This window comes from Podarcis gaigeae (genome assembly GCF_964106915.1).
Source record: "Podarcis gaigeae genome assembly, chromosome: 8".
Lineage (NCBI taxonomy): Eukaryota > Metazoa > Chordata > Lepidosauria > Squamata > Lacertidae > Podarcis > Podarcis gaigeae.
In genome coordinates, this window is record NC_139684.1 from 72,038,215 (window position 1) to 72,053,751 (window position 15,537).

At 45.2% G+C, this 15,537-nt stretch overlaps 1 protein-coding gene across 1 annotated transcript; it reads left to right on the forward strand.

Annotated features, from left to right (window-relative positions):
* Positions 1 to 811: 811 nt before the first annotated feature.
* On the forward strand, positions 812 to 11,162 carry LOC310850069 (sushi, nidogen and EGF-like domain-containing protein 1). The gene is made up of 7 exons (XM_083751175.1): positions 812 to 964; positions 2,979 to 3,014; positions 3,554 to 3,684; positions 4,231 to 4,512; positions 5,097 to 5,234; positions 9,810 to 9,979; positions 11,009 to 11,162. Exons 1-7 carry the CDS (start codon positions 928 to 930, stop codon positions 11,010 to 11,012), a joined length of 798 nt encoding a protein of 265 aa, XP_083607301.1. The 5' UTR covers positions 812 to 927; the 3' UTR covers positions 11,013 to 11,162.
* The last annotated feature ends 4,375 nt before the right edge of the window (positions 11,163 to 15,537 follow it).

The following is a 15,537-nucleotide window of genomic DNA, read 5'->3' on the forward strand; positions in this document are numbered from 1 at the left end:
GCAACTATGGGACTGTGGCGCTCATCTCGCTTTCAGGCCGAGGGAGCCAGCATTTGTCCACAGACAGATTTCCGGGTCATGAGGCCAGCATGACTAAACTGCGTCTGGCACAATGGAACAGTGACGAAAATCAGAACACACAGAAACACCGTTTACCTTCCCGCCACAGCTGAACCTATTTATCTACTTGCACTGGCGTGCTTTCGAACTGCTAGGTTGGCAGGCACTGGGACGGAGCAGCAGGAGCTCACCCTGTCATGGGGATTTGAACCGCTGACCTTGCGTTCGGCAAGCCCAAGAGGCTCAGTGGTTTGGACCACAGCACCACCCACTAAACCTGTGGTTTAGGGCAGATTAGTGTAGAGGAAGTCAGAGAATTGAGAAAACACATTCAAATAACCCATATGTTGAGCCTCCAAACTTAGCTGGGATGGGATGTAGGTCTGTGTGGCATCCATGTTCCAAACACTACCTCACCCCCCATCATTATTCTGCCCATCAAAAATAAACCGGATGCTCAAATGCTCTGCATCATTTTGCCACACTGAGTAGCACCTAGAACATTCTTGGTGCTAGGTTTGTTTGCCTATGCACACAATTGTGAACGTATCCCACTCCCCCCACTCCGACTCCACCCAGGAGACTATTGTGCCTTTTGTGGTGTTGGCCCATTTCTCACAAAAAAACAAGTTGTGCAAAGAAATTCAATGGGATTAGACTGTTGAAACGGCCTGCTATTTGATTAAGGTCCCCTTTCCTTATGAGAACTGTTTGTTCTCTTTTTGTCAAGCTAGGTGTGGAAGGCAGGGTCAAGATAAATATCAGGTGTAGATCCACCCCACACATCCTTTCTTGGCTGGAGGAGGCATAGAAGGCACCTGAAATACGCTTAAGACGCTGCAGTTCCAGGGCAAAGGAGCGGCCAGGATGGAAACTATATCTGTTTTCCTTCTGCTGGCAGTAGGTAAGTAGGAGACGCAGAAGCCAGCTCTTTGCTTTGGGCTGCTTTCTCCATTAATGGCAGATCAAGCCTCATCTTAACTTATTGTAAAAGTAGGTTCAATTTTGTGTTGACTTGACCTGGCAGGAGTCTACTACAGCTACCTTCACAATGCGTGGAGGAGTTTTAAAAGTTTGTTGTTTCGTTCAACGTTTCTGCCGTACTTTTCAGTTAAAAATAGACCAGGTGACTTATAACTATCAATTTATTTTTAGAAGAACCATTTTACAAAAAGGAAATGCAGCAATTGTGGAAGTGGCTGGGGGTGGGGGTGGGGATATTGTACAAAATCAGGAGTACAGAAACCAAGTTGTGGGGGACTTTTTCAGCCCGGTGGGCCAATTCCTTAGCTCCCCCACTCCTGGTGGGCCACTTTGACAGGTGGAATGCATGACAGACACCTAAGGTCACCAAAATGTCCAGTGAGACATTTCTTCCTTTGCAGTGTGGTGGAGCAGTTGATCCCAGTGGAGCTCGACGACCCAGTGGGTCTAGAAGCTGGCATTAAATTCAAACCATGCTTTTATGGCAGGGATCATCTCCACTCCAGAGCTCTGATCAGAAGCTCCCAAGTGTGGAATCAATCCCGGTTGGCCTTGAAATTGGCGCCAGACTTAAAAGGACTTGAATACAAGCCCTGATTTTCATGGAACTATTGGGAACACATTTCAAGTCTCCTGGTTGTTCTTTCCTATCTGCATCTTTACTTGCCCCACCCGCAGGGGGCCAAGGTGTCGTTAGCCTCCTTAAAATCTCTGGGCAAGGGGCTGGGCCTTCTCAATGTCTGTCAGCCTTCCTGACTGCTGACTTTCTCCATGAACCCAGAGCACCAGTGCCAGATGCAAAGGCATGTTGTGCTCATCAGCAGGATTGAGCCAAGGTGCTGGACTTTCGGCACTCTGGTGTGATCCTGCTGACGAGCCCATATAGTTTTGTGTCTCAGATCAAATCATTTGATAAAGGTAGGTCTTCTTCAAACCCTGTGAAGGGTGGGGCTCTTCTTATCATTTCATTTTATAGAATCGAACCATTGGAAGGGACTGCGAGGGTCACCAGCTCCCTGCAACACAGGACTCTTTTTGCCCAATGTGGGGCTCAGATTTACAATCCCGAGATTAACAGTCTCATGCTGTACGGACTGAGCTATCCCTTCCAATACAACATCCCCAAAAGGTTTAACCACAAAAACTTCATCAATAATAAATATACATATAAACACTATTTTAAAACCGTGGTAAGAATTTACAGATACATTCTTATCACAAAATTAAGACAGGGTAGAAATAGCCATTGAAAAATCTTGCTGGGAAAGGGTCGAAAAGACAATTAACAACAGCATCTGTCTGATGGGAGTTCCAATAGGTAGGTGAAACTGCACTAAAGACCAATTCCTAACTATTATGGAATGGGCTTCCTGATGAGATAATATTTGCAAATGCCCTCTCCTGCAAAGTACAGAGGCCAGTTTGGGTATATAAGGGGTGAGGCAATGTTTTAGGTATCTGAATCATATGTCCCACAGTTGTGAAGTACGCTGAAAATGTTCTCTTGCCAGCCATGGTAGCTTGGGCTTCACTGATTTGTTACAGGGTATACGTGTGGCTAGATGGCTGCGTTGTCTTCTAGCAAGCTTTGGATGAGATAGCATATTCAGTAGTGGGGGCATCAATCTTATTGCTACTGTTTACCAGCAGAGAGAGGAAGAGGAGGAACAGGGGGGCAGAAAGGTCAGGGTGGTGGAAATGCACCAGCAGACGCACAGTACAATCTAGATAGCATTGGGGCTCTCTCTCTTTCGCTGCCGCATCACCCTGTTGACTCATGTTACGTTTGTGGTCAACTAAGACCCCCTAGATCAAATCTCGATTTGAAACTCAATGGGACACTTCTGGAATCTGCATTAAAAACTCTTGTCTCTCCCTGTGTATGCCTGTAAACATGAAACAGATCTGATGGTTTCTCTCTTGCTTCTCTTTAGGGTCAACCCTGACCTCTCCAGCCGATGCCTCCAGTGGTAAGATCCATTTGACTCATGAGCCTGAATGTGGGCTGAGGAATTGCCTTGAACAAATGAATGGCAGGGCACTTATAAAACATCCAGGCATTACTCCACCAAACATTGCAAGAATGTGTGGTGGAGGATTCCAGGCACCTTAAGACCTCCACCCCCACTGATTCCACCCCCAATTCCCATGTTCAATGGGAAGGTTTGAAGAAGAATTTTGCTGGCTTCCTTACCCTGGGGGAGATCCTAAGCATTTTCTTATAAAGGACACATTCAGGCGGTATACATGCCGTATGTTAAAGCACATGGTTTCCCCCAAAGAATCCTGGGAATGGCAGTTCACCCCATTGCAGGGCTAGTTCCCAGCACCCTTAACAAACCATAGTTCCCAAGATCCTTTGGGTGACGTTTGTGCGCTTTATGCAGCCTCAGACCCAGATAGAGGGAGGAGAGGTTGCCAAACACATAGCCCTCCCTCCTCCCCAGGGGGCCTTCTGTAAAATGAGTTGCTGGCTTGGGCTCTAACAAGATGCTCCCTTCTCCTCTAGAATCTTTGATGTACCCTTATGGGACTGCACAGGGTGACACAAAGAACCCCAAGTCAGATGATGGGACATCTACAAAGATCATCACTGCAGTGCCCTTCAGCTTCTATGGCAAAAAGTACAGCTCACTCTACGTACGTAATGCCTGGCCAAAGCCCCAGTCTACATGTTTCTTGACCAGAAGAGTGGGTGGTGCAGATCTATGCCCACCTGTCATTTGGATCTAGCAGGCTGCCTTGTACTGGCCCATCTTCAGTCTTGCTATCTAATCTAGTTGTCCATCTATGCATCCATCCATTGCTGGTTCCAGGTTTCAAGGAACCTTCAGCAAGGTTCTACCTCCTCACCATCACTGTTGCCCCCTACTGATTCTCTTCATTTCTGAGGTCAGTGTTGGCAGGTGTTCAGTCAACCAACCAGGGGTGCCAACTTGAATAAAATGTTGGGGGGGGGGGAGTAAGCCCCATCCTGCATGATAAATCACATGATGTCACATACACACACACACCATTTGAATGGCAATGTCCATCAACTTTGGGGGAGCCCAAGCCCCTCAAATATCTTAATGGGGGGCTGAAGGGACCTCAGATTCTAGGAGTTGGCTCCTATGACGCCAACCCTATATCTCTCAGTCTACCTACCTGCTGTCATTCACACCTGTATCTCTCTCCTTTCTTCAGGTCAACAACAACGGGGTGGTCTCCTTTGGTGTGAATGTCTCACAGTACACACCCGACCCTTTCCCTCTGGATTTGGGGTCGCCCTTTGTCGCCCCCTATTGGGGGGATGTTGACAATACTAGAGGCGGGGATGTCCTCTGGAGACAGACTCAGGACTCTGCAGTGCTTAGCCGCTGCACCGCAGATATCAACCAGTACTTCCCAGAGATGTCTTTCACGGCTGTCTGGGCCTTGGTTGCTACCTGGGACCGTGTCGCCTACTTTGGAAGTGCTTCAAAAAAGGTAGGCCTCTCCCTGACCTAGGGTAGCCAGCCGCAGGAGATGATAGGGCCCTGGGTGGTGCAGAAAAGGGACTTTCAGCAGATGAAACTTACAAGCAACACTTGCCAAAAATGCCTCTACTCTCCCTGACCACTCAGCATTGTCCCACCACCATCCCTCTGACCCTTTTCAGCTTGGGGGTTCCCCATCTGGTGCCTCCTACCATTCCTCTGCATCCAGCCAGCCCATGACACATCCACACAAAAGTCAGAGGTTTGTAACGTTCAGTCCCTGGGTCTGAGGTCCCCCCCCCGCCCTAGCCCTTAATATGCAATGTGAAAATGTGGTAACAAGAGGAACTTATGGGAAACCTGTTGTTGGGCTCCAGCCACCATCATCCACAGCCAGTGTGGTCAATGGGGTGGCAACATCTGGAAAGCCACAGGTTCCTCTGTCCCTAATCTACATGGTTTCCCTATCATTCTCAATGAAGAGCAGGACTCCCCCATGGCGCCCTCCTACTTTGTGTTCCCCAGAGACAGAGCTGCATCTCTTTGTACTGTCCGTAGCTCCACAGTCCCATGTCTCTTTCCTTTTTGCTGCAGACCAACACTTTCCAGGCTGTCTTGACCACCAATAACGAAATAGCTTTCATCGTTTTGAATTATGCTGATATCCAGTGGACAACCGGGATAGCAAGTGGTGGGCATCCCAGGACAGGCCTTGGGGGAACCCCTGCACAGGTATTTGATCTGAATAGGAACACTGAGGGAATCTGACCTTTGCAGATTCCGATATGAAACTGACCTGGTCTCTGACCTGCCAGACCAGCATGTGGTTCGGAACATCCTTTGGGTTTCAAGCTTCTCCAGAGCTTTTGGCCAAAACCAAAAGTATCAAAATAGGTGTTTTAAATTGAGATTAAAACAAAACAAAAGGTGTTTGGGATAATCATTATGGGCTGTATCCAATGTTCTCTGTCTGCACAAGCAGGTGGACGAGTTTTCATTCTGTGCGATGGAGGACTCTGCAACACAAGGGAGAACTCCAGTGCAACAGTTGCGTTAGTGAGAACTTGTTGCTCAGCAAAATTACCAGCAACTTGCTTCTGTGTTCTCTTGTGCAACAATTTCTCGCTGCTGCAAAATATTTTGCCTGGGGAACAAGTATACAGCCAAGTGACTTTGACTTGGATACAACCCTTAAGTATGAATGGAGGGGGGTCAGATTTTTCTTCTTCTTTTTCTTAATGGACAGATTAAGAGCTCGTCCGCATTCCTGCTTCTCCCATGCCTAGGAAGCATGGGTCTGAGCTGTTTTCTGCTCATCTCTCATTTTCTAGGCATGCATCTAAGTGGTTGTGCCTTTGCCCCAAACCTCCCCCCGCCCCCAAGAAAACCCTGTATTTAGCACTAAATCTGAACAAACAGCAATCCATGGAAAACCTGCCATTTGTTCCAATTCAGCAGTAGAGTAAACGGAGGTGTGGCTAAGCCCTTAGCATGTAACTTTAGAATCATAGAATTGTAGAGTTGGAAGGGACCCAACTCCCTGCAAAGGATGCTTCACCATGATATCCAGATATGCTTTGTATGCATCTGAGCTTTGTAAGTGATCAGATGGGAGAAACCACCTGAGGGTGATGGGTATAAGCTGCCTTGCTGAAATCAGAAACAGCAGGCTATCCATGTACAGAGTTAAACTGCCACGTGAACAGTCCAACAGATCAATATTTCCATCCCGAGTGATTTCATGAATGTTGAAATTGTACTGTAAAGTGCAATGCATAACCTACAGCAGCTTTCTGTCAACTTGGTGTCCTCCGCGTACCACTAGACTACAGCTCCCATCATCCCTGATCACTGGCCATGTGGCCTGGGGCTGATGGGAGTTGCGATCCAAAAGCAGCTGGAGGGCACCAGGTTAAGGAAGGCTGTCTTAAAATACTATCTGAATGTCAGCCCATTAACTCACTAATTGGAAAGAAATTGGAGGTGTTATTGTATTTTTGTTCCAGTTATATCAGCAGTTATGGCAAAGATTGGCCCAGCACTAATTGCTGATATCTGGGGGGCGGGTCCTGGATTTTCATTGTGATGGGTTTTTTGGCAAAGGAGGGGTCTCTACTGCCAGGGCTTTACTTTTCCTGTGCTAAGTCCAATAACTATTTTGCACCCCAAATGCTGTGGCAATGAACTTGGATTCCACAACCCAATTTTAATTACGCAGAATGAGGGAAATTGCATGCTCCTCTTATCCATGAATTTATTCTGAAGGTTTTGCTTTTTCATATATTCTGCTTCTGCAACTCGAGGGAGGAACGTGGCACTGGCATTTCATTTCTGACCTCTGATCGCTGGAAATCTGATTCATTAATGCTTCTAGCTTTTGAAATGTGCAAAGCTTTGCTTGAACAATTTCAGGAAGCAGGCATCCAACAATAAGGGAAGTTGAGGGTTTGCTTGTGGTGTTTCTATGTTTTCTAAATGAAAGCTGAAATTCTCGGTAACCGAATTCTGCAGCTAGTTCCATATTCCTGTGGCTATAACGTGCTTTAGGGCTATTGCACAGCAACCACACAATCACATCTGGCTATTGCTAAATCAGCTTTCAGTTGCCAGTGCAAAAACAAACAAACCTAAAAACCCACTCTTGAAGATTCTGCTGCAGTTATCCCGCCGTCATACAGATATCTGCCCTGATCTGGAGCCTGGGTGGTTGTTATTTACATATATGTCCTGCCCTTCTCCCAAGCTGCTCAACATGACATTCCAGATTCTCTATCCCTCCCTGTTTGAGGCAATGATGGCCACCAACTTTGATGGCTTTCAAAGAGTGTCTAATCCTCATTCTTTTGAGGACCCCTCAATATTTTTTTTAAAAATTCAGGGGCTGAGGGAGGCCAGTCGTGTCTCCTCCTCCTCCTTTTTAAAAAGAAATTTTATTTTTCAATTTTTGAAATTGTTAACAATCATACAATCATACAAATTAAATAAGTTTTCCAATAAAAACACATAGTATGACTTCCCTCCCCACTCCTTCTGTGGTTTCTTATGCTTTAATTTTCATTACTGCACCTCCCAATTGTTGTTGTTGTTTAGTCGTTTAGTCGTGTCCGACTCTTCGTGACCCCATGGACCAGAGCACGCCAGAGTCTTCCACTGCCTCCCACAGTTTAGTCAAACTCATGCTGGTACCATGCACCTCCCAATTAATTCTATTGATTAGTTACTCCCTGTGTTTTCCTTAACAAATACATCCACCCCCATTGTTCTGACTGGACACTGAGGGCTTTCTGACGGTTCCCTCTCCATGAGAAGCCAAATTACAGGGAACCAGGCAGAGGGCCTTCTTGGTTGTGGCACCCACCCTGTGGAACGCCCTCCCACCAGATGTAAAGAGAAAAACAACTATCAGACTTTTTAAAGGCATCTGAAGGCAGCCCTGTTTAGGGAAGCTTTTAATATTTAATAGGTCATTGTATTTTAATATTCTGTTGCAAGCCGTCCAAAGTAGCTGGGGACACCCAGCCAGATGGGTGGGGTATAAATAATAAATTATTATTATATATTATTATTATTTAACAGCTTGTTTTAGATTAATCCTGCTAATGAGCTTTGTTGTTTACAAAGGTTTTTCAGATAGTCCATGAATCTTCCCCATTCTTTATTAAAAGTTGTTTCTCCGTGGTTTTCTTATTCTTCCAGTAAATTTTGTCATTTCAGCATAATCCATTAATTTAATCTGCCACTCCTCTTTGGTTGGGACTCTTCTCCTCCTGCTGCTGCAGAGGAGGAGGAGAAGGTGGGGGGAAGCAGCCCCCAGCCACTGGCGGCAGTCGGAAGAGGAGGAGGAGGCTGAGCACCAGAGAGGAGGAGCCACTGGCCAGTGAGGCCACACTGCCGCCACATTCAGCTCCACCTCCTAGCTCCTCCCAACATCCTGACATCACATGCATGCGTCATCGCCCCCCTCCAAATCTCCTCCACAAGTTGGCCTCTGATGGAGAGCAAAGCCATCAGCAACTCTCCTAAGCCTGATGCCTATTTTCTACCTCCACTTCATGCTTCCAAAGACCAGTTTGTGGGAACTGCAGGTGCTGTGTGCTGAGGACCTGCTTGCTGGCTTCCCATAGACATCTGGTTGGCCAGTGTGATAACATTTTGCTGGACTTGATGAGCCACTGACCTTACATTCTTATGCATACGGGTAGCCAGTATGGTGTAGTGGTTAAGAGCGGTAGTCTCGTAATCTGGGGAACCGGGTTCGCGTCTCCGCTCCTCCACATGCAGCTTCTGGGTGACCTTGGGCCAGTCACACTTCTTTGAAGTCTCTCAGCCCCACTCACCTCACAGAGTGTTTGTTGTGGTGGAGGAAGGGAAAGGAGAATGTTAGCCGCTTTGAGACTCCTTAAAGGGAGTGAAAGGCGGGATATCAAATCCAAACTCTTCTTCTTCTTCTTCTAGTACGTCTGAGCCGTGAGGCGGGAAAAAGGCAGCATCAGGGGTTAACAGTTTAAAATATATATATATACATTTGGTTTTTCAACTTAAAATTTTACAAAAATATATCAAACATAAAAACCAGATTCCCAGGAATCTCCTGGACTTCCATCCTCCCCTTGGTGGGTCCTATTATTAATCCTTTCCTCCCATATCTTTTATGATAAGCCAAATCTTTTACCTCTCCATTATGTGCAGCATTCAACCTTAAACTACAAGTGATATTCCAATCCTACTAACGACTTTAACTGTTTACAATGGTCTTTAAGATAAGTTATAAATTATCCCAATTTCTTATTGAAAATTTTGTCTTCCTGATTTCTGACTCTTTCCGCATTTTAGCCATTTCAGCATAGTCCATTAACTTCATCTACCATTCTTCTCTGGTAGGAACTTTATCTCTGTTCCATCTCTGGGCCAGTAACATCCGCACAACCATGGCCGCATACATAAATAGCCTTTTCTGCTCCTGTGGGACTTCAGCACCTAGAATTCCTAAAAGGAAGGCTTCAGGCTTTTTTAACAAAGGGTTTTTTTAAAAAAAATCCAACTCATTATATATCGTTTTCCAAAATCCCTTTGCTACCTTACAATTCCACCACATATGATAAAAGGTGCTTTCTTTTTACTTACATTTCCAGCAAACATTTGAGCATGTTTTATACATTTTCGTGAATTTACTAGGAGTTAAAGCCAACCAAACATTTCCACACATACATGAATATACAGAAAGGGATCGAGACTGAGGAGAATGTTTCCTATTCTGTGGGGTTGGACAGTACAGTATGTTGCTTTTATCCTTTCTCCACTCCCTAGGCTGGATTTGACAGTGGAGACAAGAAAAACTTTTACAACATCCCAGCATCACGCACCCCCAGTGTCCTCAATATCACACAAACCACCAACGTGCAGTTTCCGGGGCGATGGGTGTTCCAAGTGGATGAGATTGTGATCGGAGACACAACGGAGAAGAGCAAATGCTTGGAGTAAGTGCCAGAGTGTCCTTTGAGAGGGGTGTTTTTGTGTGGATTATTTTAATAATACTGGGTCTGATTTAGGCTTGATGAGGCCCTAAGCTACTGAAGGTAATGGGGTCCTTTATATGTGCAGCTGTCCTTTGTCAACAACAAATTGTTGCTGTTTTTTGTTGTTTTTGTTGAATATATGCTATATGGTAATTTGTGGACCTAATAGGTATCTAAAGCCATTTGCACATAACAAAGTTTATCAAAGTAATTGCTGAACTGAAATACAATTAAGAAGAAGCATTTTAATAGTGAAATACAATTAAGAAGTATGTTAACAGTGAAATAATTATGAAGCTCTAACTTAAAACGATTTTTTTATTCATAACAAACTTAAAAATGCAAACACACTGGCATTTGGCAATAACAAAAGTTCCTTTAGAAACACAGTTTACAAAGACTCATAATCAAGTCGCTAGAAACTTGCTATAACATGAAATAAATATATGATCCAAACTACTAATAATTATAAATAGCAGAATGTAGGCACCCTATATATAGAAATGAGTGACATTTTAGGGAGCAGGCTAGCAAGCGGGGCCCATTACTTACATCACAGGAGCCTACACAACACAAAAGACTGTTGCTGTATGTAGGTTTTATTTTATTTGTTGTTTATCTTATATTTTGGAAATGTACATCCAGTTTTTTCCCCTTTTATTTTTTAGGGGGTCCCCAAGAGAGTGGAATCCTAAGCTATAGCTTGTTTTGCTTATACGTAATTCCGGCACTGTATTACATTTTTTAAAAGATCCCTACACACATGCACTGTTCTTTATGGACAAGGATACTGGAAGCTGCCTCTACCGGGTCAGGTGACATGCTCATTCTAGGCTGGTGTTTTAATCTTTCAAGCTGTCACAATGTTCCCTTAATAATGTGTGGGTGGGGATGTGGCAGAGGCTGTTAAGAAAAAATTAGCAAGTTGCTAAAACGGGCAGGAGTAGGGATCTGCTGTTCAGTACAAATGTTTCTGTCTCTTTTTGCTAGATGAGACCACCTGCAACTCAAGAGAGCCCCCTCCTCATCCACCGGTGTCAAGATAGGATGTACTCAAATCTTTGCAAAGATCCCTCTGCTGCCCCCTATAGGCTTGGAGCCATGGCTGATAATGGCGTACCAATAAAATGGCTGTGCTCTCGTTGCTACTCTCCTTTGTCTGTTCCCTGAGTGACTGGAGCTGAACGTGCTTTTTGAAGTCAAGAAATGCAGGGATGTGTGTGTGCATGTGTGTGTGCATATGTGCCTTTGATGAACAGAGGGTCTAAGGCTTAATCTTACATGAAAGTCATGCCTTCTGAATCTTGACCCCCTTCACTGTCACAGTGGAAAGCAAAGACTCTTCTGGCAGTGCCCTGATGCCTCAAGCAGCAGCAGCCTCAGCAATACAGAAATACAGACCATGGCACTTTCCTCTCAACACTGCTATGCATATTTTCCATGTGTGGGGGAAGTTGCACCTGTTGAGCTTCTGCCTGTCATGCAGAGCAGACAAGGCCATTTGGGGTGTGAAAGACCCAGTTCCTTCCAGGTTATGAACTCTGGCTTCGAAAACTGGTTCCAGGTGCTGAGTCAGCCCCACCAGCATCTGCAAACTCAAATCATTGTGCTCCAGTTGAATTGGATGTGTGGCCTCTGTGTGTGTTTTAAAGTCACCAGTGTGCTAACATTTACATTGCAGAGCATGTAAAGATTAAGCAGGATGTGCAACCGCTGTGCAAAGACCAGAGACGAGGTGCATGAGATAAAAAATGAGCCACACCTCACATGTTTAAAGCCAGTGGCAGATATTATGTTGTCAGCTGCTGTTCTCTGCAAAGAGAGTCTGTTGTTGTTGTTGTTAATAATAATAATAATAATAATAATAATAATAATAATAATAATGCATTTTTGCAAGTTCAAGAAACACCAAACAATATTCATCATTATCTCTTATCCTCAGACCTTCCAATCCATCTCTCCGTGGCATTCTGGGTAGCCTTTTGTCTGCTGCATAATCTATTATTCTACCCATTTTCATCTCAAATCCTCCTCTATTTAATGTTATCTGCTGCTCACATGTTCATTCCTACTTGTAGGTTAAATGACTATTATACCCTCTGAGATACTCTTCAAAACACTTCCACTCATCTCTGATCCGTGACTCATCCTTATTTCTTAGCAAAGAGAGTCTTTTGGAGAACCACTTTGTTGCACAAGACCTCCCCATCAACTCTAATTCTGTGGCCAAATACATACCATATTTTTCTTCCATTTGCCATTATGTGATTGAATCCCACCCCAAAATAGTGACAGTCTGAATGGAAGCACCTACAACAGGGGTCGGCAAGGCTTACTGGGCATGAAACAGATCATTCCCGCAGAGATCCTCTGTGGGCCGGGCCAGCACAGCATGACACCAGAAATCGCGTGCTCTGGTCCATGGGATCACGAAGAGTCGGACACAACTAAATGACTAAACAACAACAAGGTGCTGCTGGAAGGAATTTTTAAAATTTTGTTCCAGCTACAATCTATCTGTGATGCAACAGCGCCACTGCCTGGGTGCCGGTGAGAAATACACTGTGGGAAATGGGAAGCGTCATGTGATCTTGATTGGTTGCCACACAAGGCAATGTTGGTAACGTTTTGCCCTGATCATCCCAGGCAGAAGTCCACACTTTAACACTCCATGTCCAAGCATTCAGACCCAGACCCAGGTCCCGCTTTTAACCCATACATAGATTTCCCATATTTCAAAAGATAAAAATCCAGATCCCACCACAAATTTGTTGAGCTTTTCTTTTTTTTCTTCTTTTTTTAAAAATAATTTTTATTAATTTTCCACACAAATAAAAACAAAACAGTCAACACACACAAACAAACACCAACATATAAACATGTATAATTTCAAATCTTTTTTTTTTCATAACCTTACTTCTCGGACTTCCCCCTCCCTCCCCTTCTCTGCTTCCCTATTTTAAATGTATCTTCAACAGCCCTTCAGATCGGTTAATTAATCACTTATTGTCTTTTTAAATTTCTTCTGGTAATTAATCTATCAGTCAATTACAGCTGTAATTCCATATTTTCCTTTACCTTGACATTTTAACATTCATCAATATTACAACAGTTCTTAAGATATACTTTAAACTTCTTCCAATCTTCTTCCACCGTCTCTTTCTCTTGGTCACGAATTCTGCCAGTCATCTCTGCCAGTCCCATATAGTCAATCACCTTCGCCTGCCATTCTTCCAGCGTGGGTAGTTCTTGTGTCTTCCAATACTTTGCTAGGAGAATCCTTGCTGCTGTGATGGCATACATAAAGAACGTCCTATCCTTCCTTGGCACCAATTGGCCGACCATGCCCAGGAGAAATGCCTCTGGTTTCTTATGGAAAGTATATTTAAGTACCTTTTTAATTTCATTATAAATCATTTCCCAGAAGGCCTTAATCCTCGGGCAAGTCCACCAAATGTGAGGGCGATCTGGCTGCGACATCTGTCACCCCATTGATCGCCAGGGTTGATTCGGTTGTTGAGCTTTTCTTAGGAGGCCCACCCCAAAAAGTTGTTCAGACTAACCCCCGCACCACCGCCAATTGCGCCACCAACACAGCACCCAAACCCAGACATTAGCTACAGTTTTATTTTTTAAAAAACCACCCCCCAAAAGGAACCAAATTCAGGACTCCCCTGGGATTTCCCAGATATATGGCAACCCTACCCAAACATGCACTTGGGGACCCAATTCTTAACCTTTTACCCTATATTCACATGGTGGTAGTGCTCCAGCCATGTTGCAAACCAACTTGGATAAGACTGTTGTCAGGGGCTCAGGAGCAGAGGCACAGGAGAGGGAGGAAATGGAGAGCGAGGGGGAGGAATCCGAGGGGAGCGTAGGCGGTGACAGTGATCAGAGGGATTCCATGAGCCTCTCCAGCGAATCGGAAGATTCACAGAAGGGAGCGCCGATGGCCAGGGCAAGGGGGGTGCCAAGGGGGAAACCCCAGAAGGAAGGGGCCAGCGGGGACTCCCAGAGCAGCAGTTGGAAATCAGGACCAGCTTCCCCACCAGAGCGCAGTGGGGGGGAGGAGTCCCAGGCATCGGGACCAGTGTTTTCACCACCAGCGAGAGGAAATGAGTCAGGATTGACCACGCCTCCATCGGAGAGCAGGAAAACGGTCAAGAGGAAAGTTACCGGCTGGGCGCGCGCGCCAAGTTCAAATGTACAGGCGAGCAGCACAGCAGGTAGCCCGGATAGGGAGCCAGGTCCTAAAGCCCGCCGGAAGGAGGGGCAAGACTCAGGGGGGTCAGCGTCAGAAGAGTCCAGGAAGGAGGAAACCCCAGGGGGCAGAAGGATCCAGAGGAGGAAAGAACAACGGAAGAGGTGGAGTAAGGCTAGAGTCTTAAACTGGTGTCTAGGAGGCGGAGACTCAGATGGAGCTTCGCCGGTCTAGGTTCTAAGACGTAGAGTTGCACGCTGCGGTTTGGAAATGGAAACTAATCTTCAATAAAGACTTTTATACGTTATTACTGACTAGCATTGGTCCTCTGTGAGCTGGGACCTGGAGGCAACTCTGACAACTGTGATGTTCTAGTGGGTTCCAATCCATCAGCTGAAGACCAGTGCTTGAGGGGCAGCCATGATTGTTTGAAGTGCTGTGATACTGCTTTAAATGCATAGTTCTGATGGGACCACACACTTCTCCCACCAGGCAAATAAGAGGCATTATCGAAGTTCAGAGACACATTCCAGCCAGGCTAAAAGACCTTGCAAGGCAGGACTGGTGATTGGCATGATGCAGGAGGAGGGTAGTAGCCTGGAAAAACTCTTGAGGGCCAGTTTCAAAGCCCTGGGGGGCCACATCAGGCTACAGACCAGACATTCCTCACCTCTGATCTAGCATGTCAGAAGCCCTGGAAACGCACTAAGCTATATGAAAACAGAAGACCAGAAATTTTGAGTAATGTATAATATCGTTATATAATATTTATTGTATTGCATTCATATCTTGCTGAAAGATATCTAGTGCAATTAGGGGGATCTTTATTGGTCCAGTCAACCCACATCCTGCTTGCAGTTTTTCTTTTTCTTATTCTCATGTAAGGCCTAGTTCAGCAACATTATATTTGCTATGCAGTCAAGTCATACCTCGGGTTACACACGCTTCAGGTTGTGCGTTTTTGGGTTGTACACCATGCCAAACCCAGAAATACCAGAACAGGTTACTTCCTGGTTTCGGCGCTTTGCACATGCGCAGAAACGCCAAATTGTGACCCGCGCGTGTGCAGACATGGCGCTGCGGGTTGCAAACGCTGCAGGTTGTGAACGTGCCTCCCGCACGAATCACGTTCGCAACCTGAGCATCCATTGTAGTTTCTTTTGGAAATCTATTTCATTATTTTTGTTCAAAATGGTCCTATTCATTTTCAGGGCTTCCATTGATTGGCTTCTTACATTTCCCCGATCTACTTTTAAAACGTTGCTCTTAAGTTAAAAGTTGCCAGTCTTCCCAACAAACAACAGGCCACACTGCC